Source organism: Parasteatoda tepidariorum, chromosome 2 (genome assembly GCF_982258835.1).
Source record: "Parasteatoda tepidariorum strain Cologne lab strain chromosome 2, Ptep-v5.0, whole genome shotgun sequence".
Taxonomy (NCBI): Eukaryota; Metazoa; Arthropoda; class Arachnida; order Araneae; family Theridiidae; genus Parasteatoda; species Parasteatoda tepidariorum.
In genome coordinates, this window is record NC_141756.1 from 18,904,049 (window position 1) to 18,928,418 (window position 24,370).

The 24,370-nt window shown below is 31.2% G+C and overlaps 4 protein-coding genes across 5 annotated transcripts; 1 reads left to right on the plus strand and 3 right to left on the minus strand.

Annotated features, from left to right (window-relative positions):
* The first annotated feature begins 2,112 nt into the window (after positions 1–2,112).
* Positions 2,113–17,182, plus strand: LOC107442453 (sn-1-specific diacylglycerol lipase ABHD11). Of its 2 annotated transcripts, XM_087156927.1 has the most exons (7): positions 2,113–2,200; positions 2,986–3,059; positions 8,265–8,421; positions 10,089–10,262; positions 10,968–11,159; positions 13,624–13,820; positions 16,463–17,182. In XM_087156927.1, the coding sequence occupies exons 2-7, from the start codon at positions 3,052–3,054 to the stop codon at positions 16,596–16,598; spliced, it is 864 nt and encodes a 287-aa protein (XP_087013053.1). In that variant the 5' UTR covers positions 2,113–2,200; positions 2,986–3,051; the 3' UTR covers positions 16,599–17,182. The 2 variants fall into 2 exon arrangements, with proteins under 2 accessions (XP_087013053.1, XP_042906246.1); XM_043050312.3 differs by lacking the exon at positions 2,113–2,200 and having other exon boundaries at positions 2,920–3,059.
* A 534-nt stretch (positions 17,183–17,716) lies between these two features.
* On the minus strand, positions 17,717–18,277 carry LOC139426809 (uncharacterized). The gene has a single exon (XM_071186893.2). The coding sequence runs from the start codon at positions 18,275–18,277 to the stop codon at positions 17,717–17,719; it is 561 nt and encodes a 186-aa protein (XP_071042994.2).
* Positions 18,278–18,513: 236 nt separating this feature from the next.
* LOC147814567 (uncharacterized) lies at positions 18,514–19,614 on the minus strand. Its single transcript, XM_087156485.1, has 2 exons — positions 19,326–19,614; positions 18,514–19,085 (listed from the first exon to the last, which is right to left on the minus strand). The coding sequence occupies exons 1-2, from the start codon at positions 19,612–19,614 to the stop codon at positions 18,514–18,516; spliced, it is 861 nt and encodes a 286-aa protein (XP_087012611.1).
* A 1-nt stretch (position 19,615) lies between these two features.
* LOC139426812 (uncharacterized) lies at positions 19,616–22,858 on the minus strand. Its single transcript, XM_087156486.1, has 2 exons — positions 22,312–22,858; positions 19,616–21,546 (listed from the first exon to the last, which is right to left on the minus strand). The coding sequence occupies exons 1-2, from the start codon at positions 22,856–22,858 to the stop codon at positions 19,616–19,618; spliced, it is 2,478 nt and encodes an 825-aa protein (XP_087012612.1).
* Between the last annotated feature and the right edge of the window lie 1,512 nt (positions 22,859–24,370).

A 24,370-nucleotide genomic window follows, 5' to 3' on the forward strand; every position in this document is an offset into this window, starting at 1 on the left:
TTAAGTTAAACTTGTGTACTATAATTTATACCATATATTATATATAGTGTGAAATGCAAAGAAAATAGTGTTATTTGAGTAAATTAATAAAAAGATTTATTTAATGTGTTTAAGCAAAAAACGGATACTATTAATGTTTAATAATAAATAATTTAAATTTTCTTAAATATAAAAATAGAGATAATAAATGAAATAGAGGGATTTTCATGAGAAAAAACAGTGATAAAATATACAAATTTGCTCACTGGGTCATTTGTACCGGTATCGTTAGTCAGAAATGTTTTGTGAGATATCTAAAGGGAAAGGAAAAGTGTAAAATTAACAATAACAAAAAAGGAAAAAACCAAAACAGATAACGATATTTAGAGTGTGTTATTCAAATGTCCCTCCTTAATATGTATTTTAATTGAACAGAGTATGTGCGGCCATAGTTTATAAAGAATAATAGCGGTTTCTCAAAACGTTAGTATCTTTTTGGAAGAAAGAACACTTGGTTCGAATACGGCGCCGTAATAATTAAGTATCTGATTCTTACAAACCCTTTAAACTTGGAGGAACTTTTTTTTTCTAAAACGGGTTGCAACAGGTTAGATTTGGAATCCTTGTCAAAAATAAAATAAAAAAATTTTACAATTAGTGAGATAACAAACTATTTTTTAATCTGGAATAAAAAACAAATACCTGTATCGAAATCTAAAGAATAACTACAGACAAAACTGAACTCAAAAGATCGATGCCTATTTAATTGCTAGAGCAAAAGCAAACATCGAAGAGTAGAAAGACAATTATTAGAAGAGCTTCTAAATTTCATAAAGCAATCACATTGATTTTTATGTTGTTTCGTTCGTCCTACCTTTCTCACAAAGGATTGAACGGATTGTCCAGGGTTCGAAAAAATTCAAAAATTTTACCCGTCTCCGTGGACGGCTAGTCCAACAATATACCCGTCCTCCTTTGAAACTAACTAGTAGCTTCTAAATAAATAAAAATATAATTTTCTCTTATTTATTACAAACATTTATATAAATTTCACAATGAATTAGTAGTTACTAGGATTACATTATACAGTAATAAAAGAAATACTGGGTTGCTAATAGTAACCTAGTATTTCTTTTATGAAATAATTTAAATGACATAGGTCAAGTTATCTGGAATGTCAATTTATCCGAGGGTTCTGCGATTTTTAAATGAATCAAATTTGATGTTTGCCAGTTCCACAATCGAGTCAATGATTTACAGAGGTTTCCGCACAGAAATCCATTTAGGCAGATGTTCATAATTGCGTTTAACGCTTGTTGTTTAAGACCTGCACGTAATGTGTCATTTTGTAAGTTCATTGCTGAAAAGTCCATTTCCACCGCTGCAGTACTCCCAGACAGAGAAAACATCAATTCCATTCAAGGGTCATTTTACAAGTGAGGCGCTAGACTCTTGTAAGATATCAAAAATTGAAAATGTATCACGAACATTAACGAGAAAATGGCCACCCGCGCGGACGTAGGATTTGTGAAATTCGTTGTCCACGGGGCATTTTTGACCACCGACCCCTAATGTGTTTGCCTTTTGGTTTCTATTTTTAGAAAGCATTCTAAGAAGTATATTAAGTAATAGTTTTAGCATAGATTATAGAGAGAAAATCATTATTAAACACAAAATATGCTGATAGCGTTTGATCGTTTATTTTTCTCAATATATTTGTTAACAATACTTTCTTCAAAACTAATCTTCTAATACATTTATGAAATTTCATTATAGTTCTAGATTTTAATAAATAAAAATGTATTATTAATAATTTTTTTCTATTTTTGCTATTTTATTAAGCCACTTTGGTTATTTCAACTTTTTTCCGAAACTTCAAGAATGAGTAATATTTTATACATCTTAAACTAAATTAAAACACAAGTTTATATCTTTGTAACTTGAATGTATAGATGACTCTGAACCAAAAATAAACGAATTTTCAAGACATGAAAAGAATTTTACACTTGATTCTTTATCGCTTACTCTTTCAATGTAAACAAGGGTCCTTTCTTCAATATCTTTTTATCAGTGTAGCTGTAAAAAAGAATTAAAGTGACAAGTCATGCTCTTATTTCTTTTCAATCGCCGACTCAGCTTTATTTTCGTTTTAGTTGTTTGTTAATTTATTTTATTTTAAAAATATAAATTTTGCTCTTGTTATAGACGGAAGAAAAGGGAGGTAAACAATTACATTCATTAACATTAATGTAAATGCTAAAATATTTTTTTGGTATTAATATTGACATGTATTTTTTCGCAATTTTGTTTTGTTTGAGTCGTCAAATGTAGAGGTGTCTGGTGAAAACATAATGAGGAGACCTCGTCGCGATTTTTGTGTTTTTTAGTCCACGTCGCGTTTTTTAACTCTACGCTCTTCTGTTTGGCATTTTCTTTGAAAGGAATTTTTTTTTTAAAAAACTTGATTCTTACCTTCCTTTTAGTTCAAGTAACAATTTAAAAAAAAAAAAAAAAAAAGTTTGCATTTCAATTGCGAATAACTACTGCGGAGAGAAAAATCCCTAAAGAAGAGAACGAGTCGTTAAAGGACGCTGGTTTGTAAATTAACGGCCAGGCCAGTCCAGTCCTGCTACTGAAGGAGAAGGAGTAACGTTATTGTTCTCTCATTTTGAAAAATGATCTATAGTGAAACATAAATATAAAAAAAAAGCCATTAGTTTAATAAAACAAAAGCGTTCGATACAAATTTCTAAATAATATAAATCACAGTTAGGATCTTAAATAAATTCAAAAACTAATTTATGTCAGGTGTGGGTGTTTTGAAAACTCTTTGTTTTTTTTTTCACTCTGAGATTACATTTGCAGGAGATATCAGTCCAATGCACTGAGTAGTGATAATATAATCATAGTGTAAAAAGATCTTTTTGTTTCATAACATTATAAGAATGAGGACTTTGATATGGCCTTGAATAAAATAATGATATTGCCCTTCTTTTAAATTGAAAGCAAGTTCAGCGAAGAGGTGTACGTAGAAGATATTGTTTGCAGCGAAGAAAACATATAACGGATATAATGTTCAGGTTAGTAACATTTATTATCTATTATTTACTTTCAGAATTTTTTTGAAGTTAAATATTTTTCAAAATGATATTTATGTTCAAACAAAATAAAAAGGGAGAATAAGTTCAACCTTATAGAGCTAATATTATTTAGATAGAAAATTATTTAAAAACCCATCAGAGGGTGGGATTTTCACTGATCACTACCCCCTCAGTCTCCCGGGTGGCTATTCACCATTACCTTCAATAATTTTATCTACAGAGAACTAAAGAGTAGATCATGCTTTAAAGCATATAGTACAAAATTTGATAATAGCGACCTACTGATTAACACTTGGTGATACTTCTATCCTTAGTTTACATTTATTAAAAGGCCTAGATTCTTTTTTTTTTCCCTTTTAGAATTTCCTTTCATTCTGTTCTCTTCTTTGACAGGATGTACCAATTGAAAGTTCCGGGTCTTTTAAAGTTATTATCAATCTAATCAGCCTATTGTCAACGCCTGTCTCTATTTGATGCTAACTGATTTAAACTAGCACACTCTGTGTTAAGGCTCATTCTGCAGATGAATGCAGCAAATTTAATACAGTTTACTTTAACGTAGTTAATATTATCTGCCTCTCTGTATAGCTTGTACAGCACATTATTGCATCTGTGCCTCCATGCCAAATAATTATTATTGCACTTTCAAAAAATATGCAGTTGAACGTTCATTTACTGTATAATTTTGCAGGCAAACCCATTTTCAACTTTAACTGTAAAATTCCGTAAATTTATGATATTTGCATATAACTGTTGCATACTAGAGTATTTTTACAAGAAGAATCCGTATATACATGCAAAATGCCCAAATCAACTAACAAACATTGTTTTCACTGTCATATACGTTTAAACGAAATCTTGCCAATAAGGTAATTAGGGAACTCTTCATTTTTTATGTTAAAATCATGATAAGTTGTAAGCAGCAACTCCCTTACAGTTGCCGACCCCTAAATATTAGTACAGTATGCATAGTTCGGATTTACGAACCAAGCCTGCTACCAAGATATATATATATAGCATAATAAATAAATACAAAAAAACGAAGAAAATTAAGAAAAGCAATAAGTTTTATTTATTTATCTAGCATTAACTAACTTTCGCTTTCTTTCTGTTTCCGTTTAGATTTTAATTTTCCTATCTTTAGGACGTTGCTCTCTCTCTCTCTCTCTCTCTCTCACTCTATACATACATATATATATATATATATATATATATATATATATATATATATATATATATATATATATATATATATATATATATATATATATATATATATATATATATATATATATATATATATACTATATATATATATATATATATATATATATATATATATATATATATATATATATATATATATATATATATATATATACTATATATATATATATATATATATATATATATATATATATATATATATATATATATATATATATATACAGTGGTGGCAAAAGTGTGGACACATTGAAAGTTTCATGTTTTTCAACTCTGTGTGCTTGTAGAATATATTAATTTTGACTTAAATACAAACGTTTAGATATTATATTAAAGGTAATTTAATGTAGAATTTAATAATAAATACAGCATTACAATATCTGTATTACAGAAAAAGTTATGCAATTAATAGTAAGATCTATCTTAGATTTGGATTTTCTTAAAGTGATACTTACACAATCAATACTTAGTAGGATAACCCTTAATTTTTTAGACAGCTTCACAGCGTCTTTTCATCGAGTGAACAAGTGTTTGGAGTTCATCTTTCGTAATCACATGGTGCCAAGAATCAATTATAGCTTCACTTAGTTGTCTTTTATTGGATGGACGTTTTTTTCGTACAATTCGTACATTTCGTAATTTTCAAACGTCGCCACAAATTTTCAATGGGATTGAGATCAGGACTGTTTCCTGGCCATGGTAATATATCTATGCCTTTATTTTGAAACCATGCTTTGCATACTTTAGCTGTGTGGCATGAAGCTGAATCTTGCTGAAAAATAAATGGTGCGTTGTTGGAGCAGAGATCCCTGATGGAAGGTATCAATTTTGGTTTCAGGGCAGTTTCGATGCATTTTTTGGCATTCAGGATGCCATCAATCACTTGAATTCGATCCACACCATCTGCAGATATACATGCCCAAATCATGACATTTGTTGGTTTTTAGTAGTTGCTTCAATGCAATCAGGATGAAGCGCTTCACCTACTCTACGCCTCATGTATTTTCTACCATCACTTCCAAAGAGCGATATTTTACTCTCATCACTCCAGATTGCTTGCTTCCATTGATTTTCTGACTATTTAATGTGTTCTTTTGCCGACTTAACTCGTTCTTCGCGGTGCTTTTGATTTAAATATGGTTTTTTCCTTGGAATTCTAGCTTGTAGTCCAAATCCTGATAAGCTTCTTCTTATTGTTCTTGAACTTACTGCAATACCAGCTGCATTCATTTCACATCTAATGGCATCTGATGACATTTTTCTATCTTGAAGGCATAGCCATTTAATTTTTCCATCGGTAGTAGCACTTGCGCATTTTTTTCGGCCTGATTTGGCATCCTGAATGCCAAAAAATACATCGAAACTGTCCTGAAACCAAAATTGATACCTCCCATCAGGGATCTCTTCCCCAACAACGAACATTTTATTTTTCAGCAGGATTCAGCTCCATGCCACACAGCAAAAGTATGCAAAGCATGCTTTCAAAATAAAGGCATAGATATATTACCATGGCCAGGAAACAGCCCTGATCTCAATCCAATTGAAAATTTGTGGCGACGTTTGAAAATTCGTGTACGAAAAAAACGTCCATCCAATAAAAGACAACTAAGTGAAGCTATAATTGATTCTTCGCCCCATGTGATTACGAAAGATGAACTCCAAACACTTGTTCACTCGATGAAAAAACGCTGTGAAGCTGTCTTAAAAATTAAGGGTTATCCTAAGTATTGATTGTGTAAGTATCACTTTAAAAAAATGCAAATCTAAGATAGATCTTACTGTTAAGTGCATAACTTTTTTTGTAATGCAGATATTGTAATACTGTATTTATTATAAAATTCTACATTATAGTACCTTGAATTTGATATATAAACGTTTGAATTTAAGTTAAAATTAATATATTCTACAAGCACACAAATTTGAAAAACATGAAACTTTCAAAAAGTGTCCACACTTTTGGCCACCACTGTATATATATAAACAAAGATATATGCTTCTAAAGGCAACCGTCCCGTAGTGGACTGATCGCTAAGACACTGTTCTCAGCAGATCACCGAAGTCAAGCATCACTGGCTGCGGTAAATGTGCGGGTGGGTGATCACTTGGATCAGAAGGGTCAGAGGGTGTACGGTATTTGTCTTCGATAAACTGTTTTACCGTAAAGTTCTCGACTTCGTGCGCAGGTTGTCGAACTACTCTAGCGGGGGAGACTATCCCTCTGTAGAGGATCAAAATTGTGATGGCATGTCTTCAGATCATCCTCATGTATGTTTCCCAGACTGTCTCCAATAGGCCATTGTGCGGCTCTAGTGCTACATAAATGAACTACAACTAGAATCAAGGCATTGTTTCTACTGCTTTATTTTTTCTTCCGAGGTTCCAAATTTGCTTCTATAAAGAGAAGCAAATTTGCTTATAATAAATAGATAAATGTCTTCAGATCATCCTCATGTATGTTTCCCAGACTGTCTCCAATAGGCCATTGTGCGGCTCTAGTGCTACATAAATGAACTACAACTACAATCAAGGCATTGTTTCTACTGCTTTATTTTTTCTTCCGAGGTTCCAAATTTGCTTCTATAAAGAGAAGCAAATTTGCTTATAATAAGTAGATAAATGTCTTCAGATCATCCTCATATATGTTTTCCAGACTGTCTCCAATAGGCCATTGTGCGGCTCTAGTGCTACATAAATGAACTACAACTACAATCAAGGCATTGTTTCTACTGCTTTATTTTTTCTTCCGAGGTTCCAAATTTGCTTCTATAAAGAGAAGCAAATTTGCTTATAATAAATAGATAAATAAATTTATCTATATAAATAAATAATTATTGTAAATATTATTGTAAGCAAATAAATAAATTTATTATAAATTAATAAATAAATAAATATAATTATAAATTTATTTATTTGTATCTTATTAATAAGAAATAAATAAATAAAGAGAGGCAAAATTTTGCTTCTCTCAGCCACTGTGATTTTTTCTTGTTCTATTTTTCATCACTTTTTCTCTCTCGGCTGCTGTGGTTTTTCTAGTTATGCTTCGCACCTTTATTTTTTCATTTTTTGTTAGCAATAAAATTTTACCATTTACTTTTGCCAAAGGCAAATGGTTAAATATTTGCCCTATGCTTAAGGAAAAAAAGTAACCGTAGGCTTGTGGCAAAATTTTGAAATATGTTTATGACAAAAGTATATGGTAAAATTCTACCTTAGACAAAACCCCATAGGGATATCCCGTGATTTTTTTATATAGCAATTTTTGTGTGAAAGCTATTGCGTGCTGTAGCCTTAGATTAATTTTTTTAATAGGAAAGACAAAGAAAAGGTCTTAAGGATTGGAGTATGGCGTGTTTGATGGCTATCTCATTTTACAGGAGTTTTTATTACAGTATTTAAAGTAATCCAATATGATCCTCTGAACGTTCGAAATATTGAATCAAAATTTTGAATTAATCAGGAAGAAAATATTCACATAGATTCTGAATTTAAATATTTATTCTTGCCATATATGTGTGGCAAAATTTTGCTGCACGCATATCTCAAAAGTGCATGGCAAAATTTTACCAGAGCCAAAACTCCATAGCAATATCCTATGGCACTTTTTTAAGGGAAACTTATGAAAAATTTTCCTAAGGTACCTTACGTAGATTTATATTTCAAATCTCTTTTCTATCAATTCATTTACGTCTGTCAAGTCTTGAAAATAGGCGCATTTTTTGAGTACTTGAAACATGTCGACTGTTGTCTCCTATTTTTAAAGCGAAAGAAGATTTTGTCAGAGGTTCGCCACTTCATTTTTCTTTATTATTTATACAAATAAAATGATTATTTGACATATCTATTATAAATGTATTTGTAAGTATGATTTTCATAAACATTTTAGGAAAAGTAATTTCCAGTTTTAAACATAATAAAGCAGAATTAAATGAAACTTTTAAGAATATTCTTCTGTTTTAGTACTACTACCAAACCAGTCAAGTTAGCACACAAAAGTTTTGAACCTACTCTTGGAATAAAACACGATGTTCCAATTTTATTTTTGCATGGAATAACAGCATCTAAGGAGCATTGGTTCGAAATACCCCAAATTGTTGCCGATGCGACAAGCAGAAAAGTAAGCATTAAGTTTAAATCATTTTTACTCTTACTTTTGCTGTCACAATGGTTTTTTTTATTTTCCATGCTATATGGCGTTGACATGTTCCCTTCACTTTTTTTTTTCATTTTTGACACTTGACAAGTCAATAAATGTACTTATTGTCATTATAGAGATCATATCATTCGGAAGAGGGTGTTGTGCTTTAACGGATATTTAATATCATATAAGATTACATAATATAATATTATAAGATGAAATAAAATAATTCGTTACCTCATAAGAGAGCTAAAAGTAACTACACAGCAAAAGAAAACCAAAATCATTGACACAAAATAACAAACTATATAACAAAGCATTACTAGAAATAGCAATTTATCAAAAAGGAAATATATTAAAAAGGACATATATTACAAAGAGACATATAAAAATGAAATATATTTCTTTTATTTCTCTTATAAAGTAAGAACTTATTTCACCTTATAATATTTGCTTGAAATATTCTTCCAGCTGGGACATTGTTGCTGCCGCATATATATATATATATATATATATATATATATATATATATATATATATATATATATATATATATATATATATATATATATATATATATATATATATATATATATATATATATATATATATATATATATGAAGGCTGCAAATGCTGCATGTGTATGCAGAGGGAGTAAGTAGTTAAAAAGAACCACTCGAGAACCAGTTAAACGATAAAAAAGCTCGTAGAATTTAAATTTTTAAAAAATTTAAAAAAAAAACCTTGTTATGTACCCAATATTTTGTTATTTCTTCTTTTGTTTCGAATCATGTTGTAATTTGTATCTTTCGCACAAACTGTTAAGATTTTGTTTTCTTAATTTAAATTGTAAAATTGTAAATTTTACTTCAAATTCAGAATTGTGTGTTGCGTTTGTTTTATTCTTCGGACATCAAGCAGAAAATCCTACCACTTGGTGAATTAAGGCCCTCCGGTAAAACCGAAAGAAACAAAAATATGTAGTTAACAGTAGACCATTTAGTGTAGAATCTTAAAGCTAATGGAATACAAAACATCATTTGATACAAATTTATTTTCAAAGCAGCAAAAGCATTGACCTCCATAGCAAAATGTACTGAATGTATTTGCAACATCTCAACACAGTATATTAGAGAATATTTTTGTAACCACCAACAAGCTGACGTCCTGGTGGGGTTTCAGTTACCGGGGTTTTGACTAGCATATTTTATTAAATTATTGTTAGTGCTTTAACTAATTGTTCAGTTTTCTATTTGTTAGAACTTTTGGTTGGAAGTCACGTATGGTACATTTTCATTACGGATGTAACAAACAACTCATGTAATTCGCTAAATTTGTTTTGTAGGACAGTAATGTTAATAATTTGAATTAAGTTTCGTAACTAGCATCTGAGTAGTAATTTATACATGTCTTTTTTTTAAATTTTGCATACCACTTTAAATACAATAAAATATAAATGATTTGTAACAAATCTTTTTTTTATTCGTTCTTTTTAATGTAAGATACATATTTTATTTAGAAATCTCTTAACCTTTTGCTTACTGCTGGTACAACACGTGAACCACATGTGATGGTACAATATGGTATATACTGTAAGGAAAAGGGTCAAAAAAATTTCTGAATATTTTTTTGTTTCTATATGCAGGTTTATGCAGTGGATGCTAGAGACCACGGTGACAGTGAATGGAGTGATGATTTTAGTTTTGATGCAAACATTATCGATACTTTACATTTCATCGATGAAATCAAAGCTGAAAAAGTTATTCTTGTGGGTCACAGTATGGGAGGAGTGACTAGCATTAAGTCAGCTTTAAGAGCCGTAAGTTTACTTCAAAGTTTTTAAAGTTAAAAACAATTGAACTCATGTAGTACTTTATGCAGCTGAGCAATTCTGTGAGCCATAAAAATTTCTGCCGAGTTTGTAAAACATAGTGTATGTGCCCTGATTTTTTTTGTGCCAAACAATAGATACGCAAGTGTCTTCTGAGTTGAATAGCAGAAGTTTCCTCTATTTATTTATCCAAAAAACCAACAGACTGCCAAAAAAGTCATATTTTGAAAATTAAAAAAAGTTGCAGCATACAGCAAACTTCTCTTGGTTTTTTGCTCAAAATCAACTCAGTTTCCTTGGTTTAGGTCCTAACCCAAGGCACGGTTTAGCCTTTAAATTTCAGGTTGATGAAAACGTTTCGATTAATATTTAGTCAGAAGCTATAAAAACCATATTAGAGTAATTATTACAAAATTAATAAGACTGAAAATTGTTAACAGACGATAAAAGATATTCGGTATATCCCTATAACCAAGCGTTCTCATAATCAAACAGCAAACTAAACGTTCTTTAACGTGATCGAACTGAATTCGAATATAAGTGGGCTCAATAAATGAATTAAAGGAACATACGGTTTAATTGTGTATAATTTATTCTCATATATATTATACTCATACATATTATACTCATACATATTGTGTTTATTTATATAAATATTACTGAGCCTACTAAAATTGTTGCTGCACTTTTCAGCCTGATAAAATAGAAAAAATTATTGTAGAAGACATGGGTGTGAAGAGACCATCAAACAATAGACTAAAAATTATAAAGATGTATCAGCAGCTTGCGCAAGAAGCTGTAAAGGTAGTTCCTCCTGGTATATCAGAGAAAGATGCAAAAAAGATCATCGCGGATTTCATATACAACGCTGTTCCCGAAGCACTGGTAAGTGATTGAAATTAATAGTATTATCTTCCATTTACAATGAAACTCAATGTCTAAGCTTAAGTTACTTCATTTGCTAGCCAACTGCAAATGAAATTTATGTTATTAACTTTTAATGTTACTTAGCAAATAATTTGTAATACGTTTCAATTTTTCAAAATAATAAAAAATTAAACAAAATTATTATATGGTTGTCAGAATTTGGTAATTGATGATAATAGTCAGGTAATATTCTTCAGCCTCTAACTTTAACATCTTTACAGTAGTATATATGTCCAATAACTATATATTCCGTTTAGGATTTTGACTAATCAAAAGGAAGATGATTCTCTTAATTATCCAACTTAAATTACACTTGAAAAGTTTTTGTGCAAATTGATTCAAACTGTTACAATTCTACACTGTTAGAATTTTCCTTAAAAAACTATGGTTAAATAACCGGTAGCAATCTGTTCATCCAATTAACCATAAATATTACGGTTAGAAACTTTTTTACCTTTTTGGCTTTGAAACCGTTTACAACTGATATTGTTTAAATACCATTATTACAAAACTATGCACTTTTGTGCACCATTTAAAACTAGTATTCTTTCAAAATTGTAAAAGTGAAATTTAACTGGACATTTAGAGTTAGGTTGTTGGTTGAGTTATATTTTGTCAAGGGAACCGTAAAATGTAGCTTAATTGCTTAATCTAGAAGTATCATCTATCATGAGAGGTAGGAAATACTAGAACTTTTGTATTTTTGTATCTGTGTGGTGCAACCATTATGCTTCAATGAGAGTTTCGCATTTCAATAGACCAGAGTTACGTAGAAGACTAGAAACTCCTCATGTATTGAAGAAATAAAGGAAATATTGAGTTGCCAATTTTGGGATTAGAACCCACGTTCAGCTGGATTGACAAATCAGTCCTCTCAGCTGAAGTAGCTAGCTAGCAGCAAGGAACTAAGACTTCACATAAGGAGGCTTCATATAGAGTTAAAAGTTATGGAAGAAAATTTGACTGTTAAATTGCATTAAATGAAAACAGTCGATAATGAATTTTCCCATAATAATAGTTTGAATACCTTCTCTTTTCATGATTATTTAATTGTTCTGATTGAATATGTTGAAATAAAATTTAATAAACTATAAATTAACCATTTTTCCGTGAAATTCCCAACAGTGCAGTGAAATTATTAAATTCGATTTGTTTTGCTCTAATTTAAACTATATAGGATGATATTTTCTGGGAAACAATACTTTTAGATGTCCTGAATTATTTTAAAAGCTTTATAAATATGTTTAGAGAATATCAGTAACTGAACTAAAATTTATTATCTGCAGTTGTTTGTATAAATTCAGGCAAAACTCACAGTTCGGTCGAAAATATATTAGATAAAAGGTTATTTAAGCAAAGTTTTGTACAAAAAAAAATAATCGTAAATAATTACAATAAAATAATAATATAGAAATTTAACTTTCACTAATTTATTTCTAATATAAAATAAAGACTATTTGCATTAAAATCTAATTAAATGATGGCCGATTCAATACAGTCTTACTAAGCATAAAAATGCTGTCATGTTGCCCTCCAAAAAATAAAACTGAAATAGATATTGAGGTAATCTTCTTGAGATCCTCGTCTGACGTCATAGCCTTGACGTGACTATTTCTTTTTTCTTCTTCTGCGGCATACTCAGTTGTTCTAAATTAAATTTTTGTGTCACGTTTTTGCGAAAAACTGTGTTCTTCGTGTTTGAAAATGTCAGATGAAGATATGAAAAAAGTACTTTTGGAAATTATCCTGTATTGATTGATATGCCTGATTGTTGAGACGTGGATTTACGCAATTTAGTTTGCACCAGCAGAAATTCTACTTGAATCTTCAACCGGAAGTTAAAAAAAACCTCTACAAATACTGCCCCCTACCGTGGAAAACATGAAACACGGTCGGGATAAGGTGAATACTCAAAACCTAAATAAAAACCTAAATAAATCAAGTTATATTCCTTTTGTATATTTTTTATTAGAGATATCCAAGTCAGATATTGAACTATATCACTTGAGTATTATCATTCAATCAATTACCGTAATAGTGTTGTTATTAGTGGCAACTAGATGTTAACACTACTTTACTTCGAAAAATGAAAAGTATTCCAAATAGTTGCTGCTAGTAACTGATCGATCATTGATTAATTTTTATTGAACTGTAAGTGAAGTGACGTCAATACAGATGTATCTATAAATTGAATACTATTCGTAGCTATTGTATGATTACTTTGTATTAATTTCAAATTTTCTATTTTCCTTCCAAGTGAAAATTAAAATTAATTATTTGTAATTTCTTATAATTTAATTAAATGATTCTGAATGTTATCTTTTTGTTAATAAGGTAATATAATATATATATATATATATTTAGACATTAACATATTTAAAATATTATAGTACCTTTAACATGATTTTTCCTATTTTTTCAGAAACCTTTTGCTATTAGTAAAGAAAAAGATCCCAGACTTAATTTGAAACAAAACCCAGACGGTAGTTGGAATTACAAGACAAATCTCAAGGCTTTAGAAAATGCTTTGAGTAAAGGTAATGCCATATCTGAAGAGCCAAAAGGAGTTTACACAGGGCCAGCCTACTTTATTTATGGAAAAGAATCACCAATCAAAGTGTAAGTAATGCCAATTTCCTAACTAGAACAAAAATTATAATAATTTTAACCGCAATATGAAAGTGAACATAACTAATTAATTTTTAATTCAAATATACTTACAAAACGTTAGAAAGGGTTCTTTTAATTAGTTTTAACGGTCTGCGGTATTTTTAATTGTCTGATTTTCGATACATAAAAATCACCATCTTTTTCAACAAAAAAATATAAGTAAATCAAGAAACTGTAACATATACCTACCAGTGTAGGTATTAGCACATGATTTGAAATAAAAGTTATAAACGAAAATTTCTTAGCATTTTCCTTAAATAGGTTTTAGGCAGAACGAAAAGTTATAATTTGTGTCAGCAGAAAGAGTTTTACGAATTGGTGAGATTTCTCTATAAATTAGCTGTGTTGTAACAACCATTGAAATTCCTTTCGCTTATAAAGAGTAAAAAAGCTTTTCAGTATGTAAAAAAAATGTCCATGTGGACAATTCTTTCATACAAAGTAGTGTAATGGCAAGTAATATAGATATATCAAACTGTTTTTAAAATATTTGGTCTTAGTTCCACAGCCAGCCAGAAATTTAATCCAAATTTCAAGGCCTTTTTTCCTATGTACTGAATAAATTTCTAACGGCTACAGATGTTTATTGAATTTTATTAGCTTCCCCTGCCATAAAATGCAAATTAGAATTTTCCGCAAAACTTCACCTTCTGTCGATTGGTTGGGCAAGTTAGTCATTTCTATAGCAATTGTGAGCTCATATCTCGGTGCGATCTGAATAGAAACAATTGACAATCGCGTACCCGTACACAATAGTGAGAGATTAGATAGCAGCAGCTAGCAGGAGAGAGCTCTTTTTTGCGATAAAAAAAAACCTGTACAGCGATCTAGTCAGAAGCGTGTTCAAATTAAATAATGAAAAGCAATGGTTAAGAAACAGTGGGCTTAATCCAAGTAATATAAAGTCACCATCATAAAGTACCACCCTGAATACCTTTTGATCCAATATGCGGATTTTCAAGTTCTAAGACTCATTTTTAATGGTTTAAGAGGATAACCTCAAATATGTTAGTTAATTAGTGCAGGCGATAATTTGATTTACGAAATTAGCCTCAAAAACGTACATTCGCTAAATAAACATACCTTTTTTAGACTGATTCGGATTTCTGATGCCAAAATATAGGGGGTAGTCGCAATCCGGGAAATAGGGTCCCAATAGTTTGATCAGGAAAGCTCTCCAAAGTTTCGACCCCTTGGTATAAATTTTACTTTTTGCGTATTTCGATCTGAAGAATTTTTTTAAGTGAATTGAAGCAGTTTTACATACAATTATAAAATTTGTTTTTTCCAATGATAATTCCATGCAAAATTATAACTTTAAGTAAATATTTATTAGTTTTCATTATATCGCTTAAGAATTGTCAAACAAATTTTGAATTGTAAGATATACGATTTTTTGCATCATTTTAAAGAAAGCAGTTTTACATGGCGAAATAAGAAATTAGAGTGAATTCGGTCGAATAGTTCCTGAGAAATTGTATTTTGAAAATGTTAGAAACTTAAAATTCGTTTTATCTGGAACTATTCAACCAATTAAGCTCAAGTTTTGTATTTTGACATGTAAAATTACATTCATTAAAATGATGCTTTTATACCTTAAAATTCAATTTTTTTTCGATTATTATAGAAAAAATAATAAATACTTACTAAAAGTGATTTTTTGCATGGAATTATCTTTGGCTAAATGAATTTTATAATTGTATGCAAAAAAATTTCAATTCGCTTCAAAAGTTCCTGGGAGTAGGCGAATTTTTTCAGAGCAAAATTAATTTCTGAACCATATTTCTGAGACCATATTTCCCAGTTTGCGGCTATCCCCTATATTTCGGGGTAAATTTCGGTTATGGAAAATTTAACAAATTTTTAATACTAGAGTCGTGACTCTGAGGATAGAGTGATTTACCGAAAAAAAATATATAGTTGGAGAGCAGTTAATGTTTTTTGTCATATCTCGTAACACACAAGTGCAATTTAAAACAAATAACTAAAATATTTGAATTAAAGAAAAAATGAATAAATATTTTATTTGGAAACAAAAATGCAAATGAAATATTTTAATTAATGACGTTGTAAGGGGGGTTTAAAGTGATTTAAAATAAAACAAACGCATTGCAGCATTTGGAATTCAGTTCAGTACATTTTTAATTTTAGGACATACATATTCATTATATGTACGTTAAAGTTTGAAAAAAATCCTCTAATTTAAGAAAAATCATTTGAAACTATCGCACAGAATAAACTCCACCTGTTATGAAATTAAGAGGAAATAAGGGTTTAAAAAAGTAAAGAAAAGATTCATATAAAAGAGTAATTGTAACACTACACAAAGTGTAACGGTGACAAATTTGAATCGAACCTAAATGTTTTATGTTTTTTTATAAAAAAAAAATGATATTTCAAGGTGCATAATGCTACTGAACAACTTTTTAATTTTATATAAATTCCATATGATTTACCTTTCAATTTCATTAGAATTTAATAAGTAGTTTAAAACCAACAGTTACTCAATAACTGCACAATAATAAATTTTAAATACTTTCATAAGATTTTTTTCTATTATTAATCTAGTTTTTTTAAAACTTTGCTTTCAGAGGAGAAGACGAGAAAACCATTAAAAGTTTTTTTCCAAATGCTGTCTTCGTAGGTATTGAAAATGCCTCTCACAGCGTTCATACAGATGCTCCACTTCCATTTACCGAGGCTTTGCTAAAGTTTCTAAAAGAATGATCTTCAGCCATAGAATCATTAAAATTATCTTCTTAAAAATAATATGTTTGATTTGCATGTAATTCATTCAATTTAAATGTATGAGCAGTTCAAATGAAAGTGAAAACGTGTGATGGCATCAGACATATTTTGACCACAGACTTCGAATAACTGACTAGCCAGTTCCAGTGAGAGCATTTAAAGTGAATGTAAAATATAATAAAAAGGAAGCGCCTAGAACAGAATGTTCTAGACGCTATTATGTTCTTAAGCAATCATGAACATAACAGCAATTCAGCAATTATGTATGAACATAACAGCAATTCAGCAAATTTTCGACAAAAAGCTAATAATTTTTCCAGGCAATTTTTATTTCACTAGATTTAAACACTGCGGACGTTAATATGGGAGCTGAGCAGTTAGTTTTTCGATTGCAAAATAGCAATAAAAATCATGGAATATTGTTTCCATTCATTATTTTAAAAAAAAGGAACGAAATTTGATTTCAAATAATGAAAGCTACTTTTAATTATAAATAACATCATACTGATGCTGTCAATCATTTTTCCAGCATAAAATCGTTTAATAAAGGGAACATCTAACAATTTCCGTTTTCATTTATATGTATTTTCCTAGATTTTCTAGATATTTGTTTTTAAATGTCTAAAAGTTTTTAATTTTTGTTAATTTTTCTAAAATAAACGATGGCGAAACTTTTCAAAAATATGAAACATTACATTTATTTGACAGATCAGTCATATACAAGTTACCAACACAGTTTAAGAACACTTCTAAAGTATGTTTTTCTCAACAAGCTTTACAGTTCATATTACTTTACATTCGCCTACCTACTTATCTCGATTTTGTATCTCGGGATCTTTTTGGCTATTGGTTTGAAATGAATCAGTGCGAGCCAATATTTTTTAGTGTTTTTTATTTAAACTTAACGAAACGACAACAAACAAAAGACTGAAGAGAAAAGCTATGTATCCTTACAGATGCGCACACTGCGCCATCTATCGCAAGGTAAAAATTTAATTTAATGGAAGGAAGATGTAACATCCTCCAACCGCAAAAGGTTAAAGTTTAAAATTATCAAAAATTTTGAATAAAAGTTAAAGTATAATACAAAATTGAAGTTAAAGCTTAACAGGTTTGACTGTTGATCTCAGAGTTTTACCTGCAATGCTTGTTGTTTCTAAACGAAATAATCGTTGAAATGGTCGAATTATTTCGCCATTTTGAGTCTTAACCTTCGCAACTCGGGAAACACCATCACGTCCTTTATAAATTTCAATTACTTTGGCTAGAGGCCAATCAACACGTTTTTTATTATCTGAACTGATTAGAACCATATCTCCCACTTCAAGTGGGGATTGATGAGAGTGTCTGGATTGCTTAAGGAGCGAAATATATTCTTTATAGAAACGTGTTTTTAGTTTTTGCTTAATGGAGTGAAGGTGTTTCGCGCGTTTGCGAAGATTCTGCATATCATTCTGATCGAGATCATCAACACAAAATTCAGTCTGATCCTGTAAAAAGAGAGAAGGAGTTAATGGCACTAGATCTGATGGTTCTTCGGAGAGGTAAGTAAGAGGTCTACTATTAAGTAGAGCTTCACATTCACACACGACGGTGTACAGTTCTTCGTAGTTAAGACACGCTTTTCCTAAATTGCGTCTCAACAATTCCTTCAACATTCTTACCACCCTCTCCCACCAACCCCCAAGCAGCGGTAGGTGGGTTGAAATGCCAGGAGATTTTTTTCAAATCTGAGTGAGCAATGATGACATTCCAGTCTATACTTTTCAGTTCGTTGTTTGCACCAACAAAGTTTGTGCCATTATCCGAATAGATTGATTTTACTCGACCTCGACGTGAAATGAATCGTCTCAATGCGAGAAGAAAACTTTGCGTGGAGATGTCCGAAACAAGTTCAAAATGTACCGCACGGGTACACGGCACACGTGAAGATTGCAATCCAAACTTTGTCACGATTTCGCAGAACCAAAGGGCCAGCTAAATCAACTCCAGTTGTTTCGAACACTGCTGATATTCGCACACGTTCTTCTGGAAGAGGAGCAAACATCGTCGTAGCAGATTTGGCTTTAAATCTTTGGCAAATTACACATTTGGAAACAACTGATCGAACGGTTTTTCTTGATCGCAAAATCCAGTACTTTTCACGAAGGGTTGTGACAAGTGTTTGTACACCTACATGGCTGTAGGTCCGATGAGTCTCTTCGATGAGTTTGAAAACTAGTTCATTCCTGTCTGGCAACAGGATAGGACGTCTGAAAAAATCACCATCACCAGTCGAGATAAGTTTTGTCTCAACTCTTAGAAGACCACTAGAGTCGCGGTAAATGCTGAAATTGGGAGGTATCAGTCGACGATTTTTCCCAAATGAGTCATTTTGTATGAAAAGGAGTATATCGAGCTCAGATTTGGTGAGCTCTTCTTCTTTTAAGTTTCCATTCAAGAGGGATTCATTCTGTTTATTTACGACTGATTTAGCATTGAAGATAAATCGTTTAACATAGGCCAAAATTCGAACGATTGTAGAAAATTTCGAAAATCGCTTAGTCCATTCGAAAAAATTATGTTCGGAATTACCTAACGAAAGATTCGTCGAAACTGTAGGTTTTTTCTCCAAGGTAGCAAGTTCTAAAGCGTCTGAGAAATCAGCATTGTGAGTGTTTGGCTAAGAGTCTCGATTTTTTAACCATGTGGGACCCTCCCACCAACGAAGACTGAAAAGAGTTTGTGCGCTACACCCACGAGAAGCGATGTCCGCTGCATTCATTTGAGATGGGATATAACACCAATGTTCTTTAGATGAGATCAAGTGAATTTCTTGTATTCGGTTGTTCACAAAAGTTTTCCATGTTCCGGGATTTTTGATCCAACAAAGAACCACTTTAGAGTCAGTCCAATAGAAGGTTTCGATATCAGAAATGTTTAATGAAGTCTTGACTGTCTGAACAAGACGAGTACCTATCAGTGCAGCTAAAAGTTCTAATTTTGGAATAGACATTTCAGTTTTGATTTTTGGTGATGGGATCCTTTTTTAGAGGAGCGACACGTGGTTTTGCCTGCACTAATTTAATTTGAACTTCTTTTTCGCATTCAATTCGCAAAAATACGCACGCCGCGAAGGCTTTCCCACTAGCGTCACTAAACATGTGAATAGTAGTAGTTGATTTATTAATTAATCCTCCAAAATAACGCGGAATTTGAATTAATTTTAAAAATCCTAAGCTGGATAGCCAGTTTTTCAATTCCTCCACTATTTCAGATGGAAGTTTATGATCCCATTCCAGCTTATCATTTTTCCATGCTCTTTGCATTAGAAGCTTTGGAATGAGCGTCACGGGTGCAGTAAAACCGATTGGGTCAAATATTTTTTGGGAAATCGACAAAAGTTGCCGTTTTGTACATTTGTTATGTACTTCAGTTGTGACGCTGCTAATATCACATGTTATTGTATCTAAATTGGGTTGCCATAAAAGTCCGAGAACAGGAGAATATCTATATTCTTTTAAATCTAGATTTTGTTTTTCACCCTGTGAGGAAGAAACCCAACCCGTAAGCTCAAACCCTGCTTGAGACATAGTTTGACAAGCTGTCTTTGAAAATCGCTGTAATTCCCATTTGTTTTCAACGCTTGTCACTACATTGTCAACGTAAAATGCATCTTTCAATTTCACAGCGATATCATTTTCAGTTTCCTTCATTTTATCCAAATGGTGATAAATTGTTGCCATGAGCAAAAACGGACTCGATGTAAGGCCGAATACCACTCTGCAATGTTTGTATATCTTAATTTTGCGTTTTTCAAAATCTTCCCACCAAAGAAAGCGAAGAAAATCTCTATCAGAAGGGGACACGCTTATTTGAAGGAATGCTTTGCGGATGTCGGAAATGACGCCAATTTTTTCTTTGCGAAACTTATTTAGAACGAAAAGCTCTCTATAAACAGCTCTGTGAGGAAGATATCGGCATTTTATGTCAGATAAATTTTTTATATTTGTATTACTAGACACTTGTTCTATGATTCCCATTTGTTCCCATTCCTTAAAAATTTTGTCATATGAATCAAATTTTCCCGAAGAGATGAGCTTCAAAGTCATGGAGTTTAAACGTTTCTCCGATTGATATCGCAAATCACATAATTCCGGATGGCCTTCAACCCTTGGAAGATTAACTTCATATCTACCATCACGAAATTTAACAGTTTTTTCGAAAAAAGATAAAGTTTCAATATCAATTTCTGTTTTTGTTTTATTTTCTACGGGATCTCTAATACCAAGAATATCTAATGACCAAAGGTCGCAAATTTTGCTAGCGCTATGTAGCGAAATTATGGGCATAACATGAGTAGAACTATTTTTATAGGATGCTGGTTTCCCCATTACTACCCACCCTAGGTATGTTTGGACAGCAGTTAACCCATTTGGTTGCTGGCTGATAGAACCAGTCAAAAATGTTCCTAAATAATCAGCGCCAATGAGAACTGATATGTTCGAATTATCGTTTTCACTATCGGACAAGTAAATTCCATTATTAGTGAAGTATTCTACATCAGATTTTCTTATTTTAGGAATCATACCACAAATAGTTTCTTTATCTAATAATACAGCTTCACACGAAAAATTTCCTCGAATTTCCTGAAGCTCACACTTTAAGGCTGAATGTTTTATTTTTTCCGTTTCAATACCGCCAAATAAACTGTGTGTCAGAAATTCAGAATGATCAGTTTTTAAGTTTAAATATTCTGCAACATCACGAGTTATATACGATCTTTGCGAAGCTGAATCGCATAAACAACGAACAACTTTTGTTTTCGAAGGCCCTAATACTCTTATTTGAAGAGTTTGTAATAAAATATCTGCCGAACCGGATGAGCTATTACTGACGACGTTATTAATTTCGGTTTTGTTCAAAGAAGAAAAAGTTTTTTCCTCCTCTTTGCATAAATTAGGACACAAAATAGGAAAGTGTTTTTTGGAGCAAATTACACACCGGACACTCATTCCACATTTAACCGCACGACAATTAATTCTAAGACACGCCAAACATGCTTTCATTTTTATTACTTTTTCTTTTCTTTCTTGAAGTGTCATTTTTTGAGCAGTAAAACAATCACAACTCCTGTGAGTGCCCTTTTGGCAAAATAAACAAAATACATTTGTTTTGCGTTTATCATTTTTTATTTGACTAAACAAAGTTGAAGCTGTCGCGCCTGGCGCCGAGATCATGTTTTGATTATTTTCTGTTTTTAATTTTCCCGTTCTATTTTTATCCGTAGTACAAAAATTTTTCGCAATACGAATCCTTTCTGAACCGATCACTTCGTTCCGAAGGAATTGCATTAGTAATTCAAGGTCGTGTATGTTTGCATTTGTTGAACGAGAAGTAGAATTTCTTTCTCTTTCCCACGCAATTAAAATATGCTCTGGAATTGACGCTTCGGCTAATGGATAAAGCATGCACGCGTATTTTTCTTTAGTAACACCTAAATTTTCTAAACAGCGCAATTGAGTATCTAATTGATCTACTAAATTAATGAAAGGCATGTTTTGGGATTGATTTAAAATTAATTTTAATAATTCGCGTACATATAACTCGATTAGCATTTTATCATCCGCAAAACGTGATTTTAGATTTTTAATAACAGTTTTATATTCACTTTTAGAAACTTGATAAGACTGAACAAAATCGAAAGCCTTACCTTTTGTTGTTTGCATCAGGTAGGCGAATTTTACGTCGTCCTCTATTTTAGGATCCTCATCGATTTTTTGGAACATAGCCCAAAATGCGAACCAATTTTTGGGATTTCCGTCAAAGTCTGTTAGCTCGAGTTTCGGTAAATTGATGCTAATCCGATCTGACGATATGACTTCTGCTTGTTTGTTTACACTTCCGTAGGATTTCGAAAACTCTTGGAAGCGCAGTTTCGCTGCAGTAACGTTATCTCTGTAATTTTCACATTGTTCCAATTCTTTTTCTAAAACTGATTTGGATTTGGATTTTACCTCTGAGGATTTGGATTTTACCTCTTCTTTATCAGTTTCGGTTTGATCCTCTGGATTTAAAGACAGATATTTAAAAACGATTTCGTCATTTTCAAACAATCTCTTCGATTTTTCTTCAAGTTTAGCAAATGCTACTGATGCTGACTGGATGTTGTTACCTTCGATTGAAGATTCCAGTTCATTTATTGTTTTTGTTACGGCTGTTCGAAGAACTTTTCTTTGAATTAAGCAATTGTTATCCATATTTTCGTCAATGAATATTTACGTTGGAGCGCCAGATTTTGTATCTCGGGATCTTTTTGGCTATTGGTTTGAAATGAATCAGTGCGAGCCAATATTTTTTAGTGTTTTTTATTTAAACTTAACGAAACGACAACAAACAAAAGACTGAAGAGAAACAGTGTTGCCAGAACTTATGATTAAAAAGTAGCGAATGGGAGCTCCAAAAGTAGCGGATTCGAACATTTTGTAGCCCAAAAAATAAACGAATAAATAAAAAGAAAAACAATATATATATATATTAACAAAATTAATATCACAGCATTAATAAAGTGTAAAGTTTGCCATGTTTTGAGTGTTCTAATTTATTTGGCTATATTTCTGTAAAACAGCGCCGTCTGCTATATATTGGGTAGCATCATAGCAAGCTTGCGGAGTCCCCCGAATTCATTTGTGGTTTGTTTTGCTGAAAGTGTTAAATTGAAAGAACGCGTAATATGAAAAACACCAATATTATAATAATATTGGATAGCGCGTTTTTTCAAGCTCTTTTATGTGTAAAAATCAGTCGGGAAAAGTAACACCACTTTCCAATCTTCTATCAAAATTAATATCCTGGTTGTGAATCAAAATATGCTTTTTTTTTGCATATGAAATATTATTTTTTCATAATCTTTTTTTAATACGTAGAAAGCTAGGTAGTTCTGTAGAAAAAGATACTATTAATAAAAATATATTTTTAAATTTTGTAATTAATTATTTAAAATAAAATAATTTTCAGCAATATTTAATTTAGAAAAGAAGGAAAAAATTGCAGAAATTTTTGAAATATTCATCTTAACACATTAGCTTATTCTTTTGACTAAGTTAACCCACTAAAAATGCTAAATGCAAAATTATTGTAGTACAAGATATTAGAATTGTATAACCGAAAGAATGTGATCTGCCTCTTCATTTTCCTCTGTTCCTCTGTCCCATGATAAGTCGATGAATTAAATTTGAGCATTTTAGCTGATGGTATAAAATGTATAACATGTATTTCTATCTTCAAACATCATTTTAATTCGAAGAATTGATTATAAAAGTTCAAGTCTCATTCTGTTTCAAAGTTTGGTTTTTGTTTATGTTACCCTTGAAAACACTCTCTCAACTGTGGTATTGCTAATCGGTAAACTTTACATATTTAATCCAAATTGAGACAATTCCTTAAAAGCAAGATCATCACCTGCATTTTTAATTGTTGTGAACTTGCACCAGAAATCTATCCCATTTGTAGGAATGCCATCAGGAAAAAAATTGTCCCACTTTGTTGGTAAGAGACAGCGCCACTGATTTTATATCTCTCCAATTTGGGATTTTTGCGGTAATAATTCTATTGGCAAATCTGAAAATGGTGGACATGTATGCGACAAGCAAATGTTGAGAGAAAAGTTTTCAATTTTATTTGAAATTTCCATATTTCCTGGAATGCTATTTTTCGTGAAACTGTAAATATATGGTAATTTCAGGGCCGGATTAACCTATAGGCACACTAGG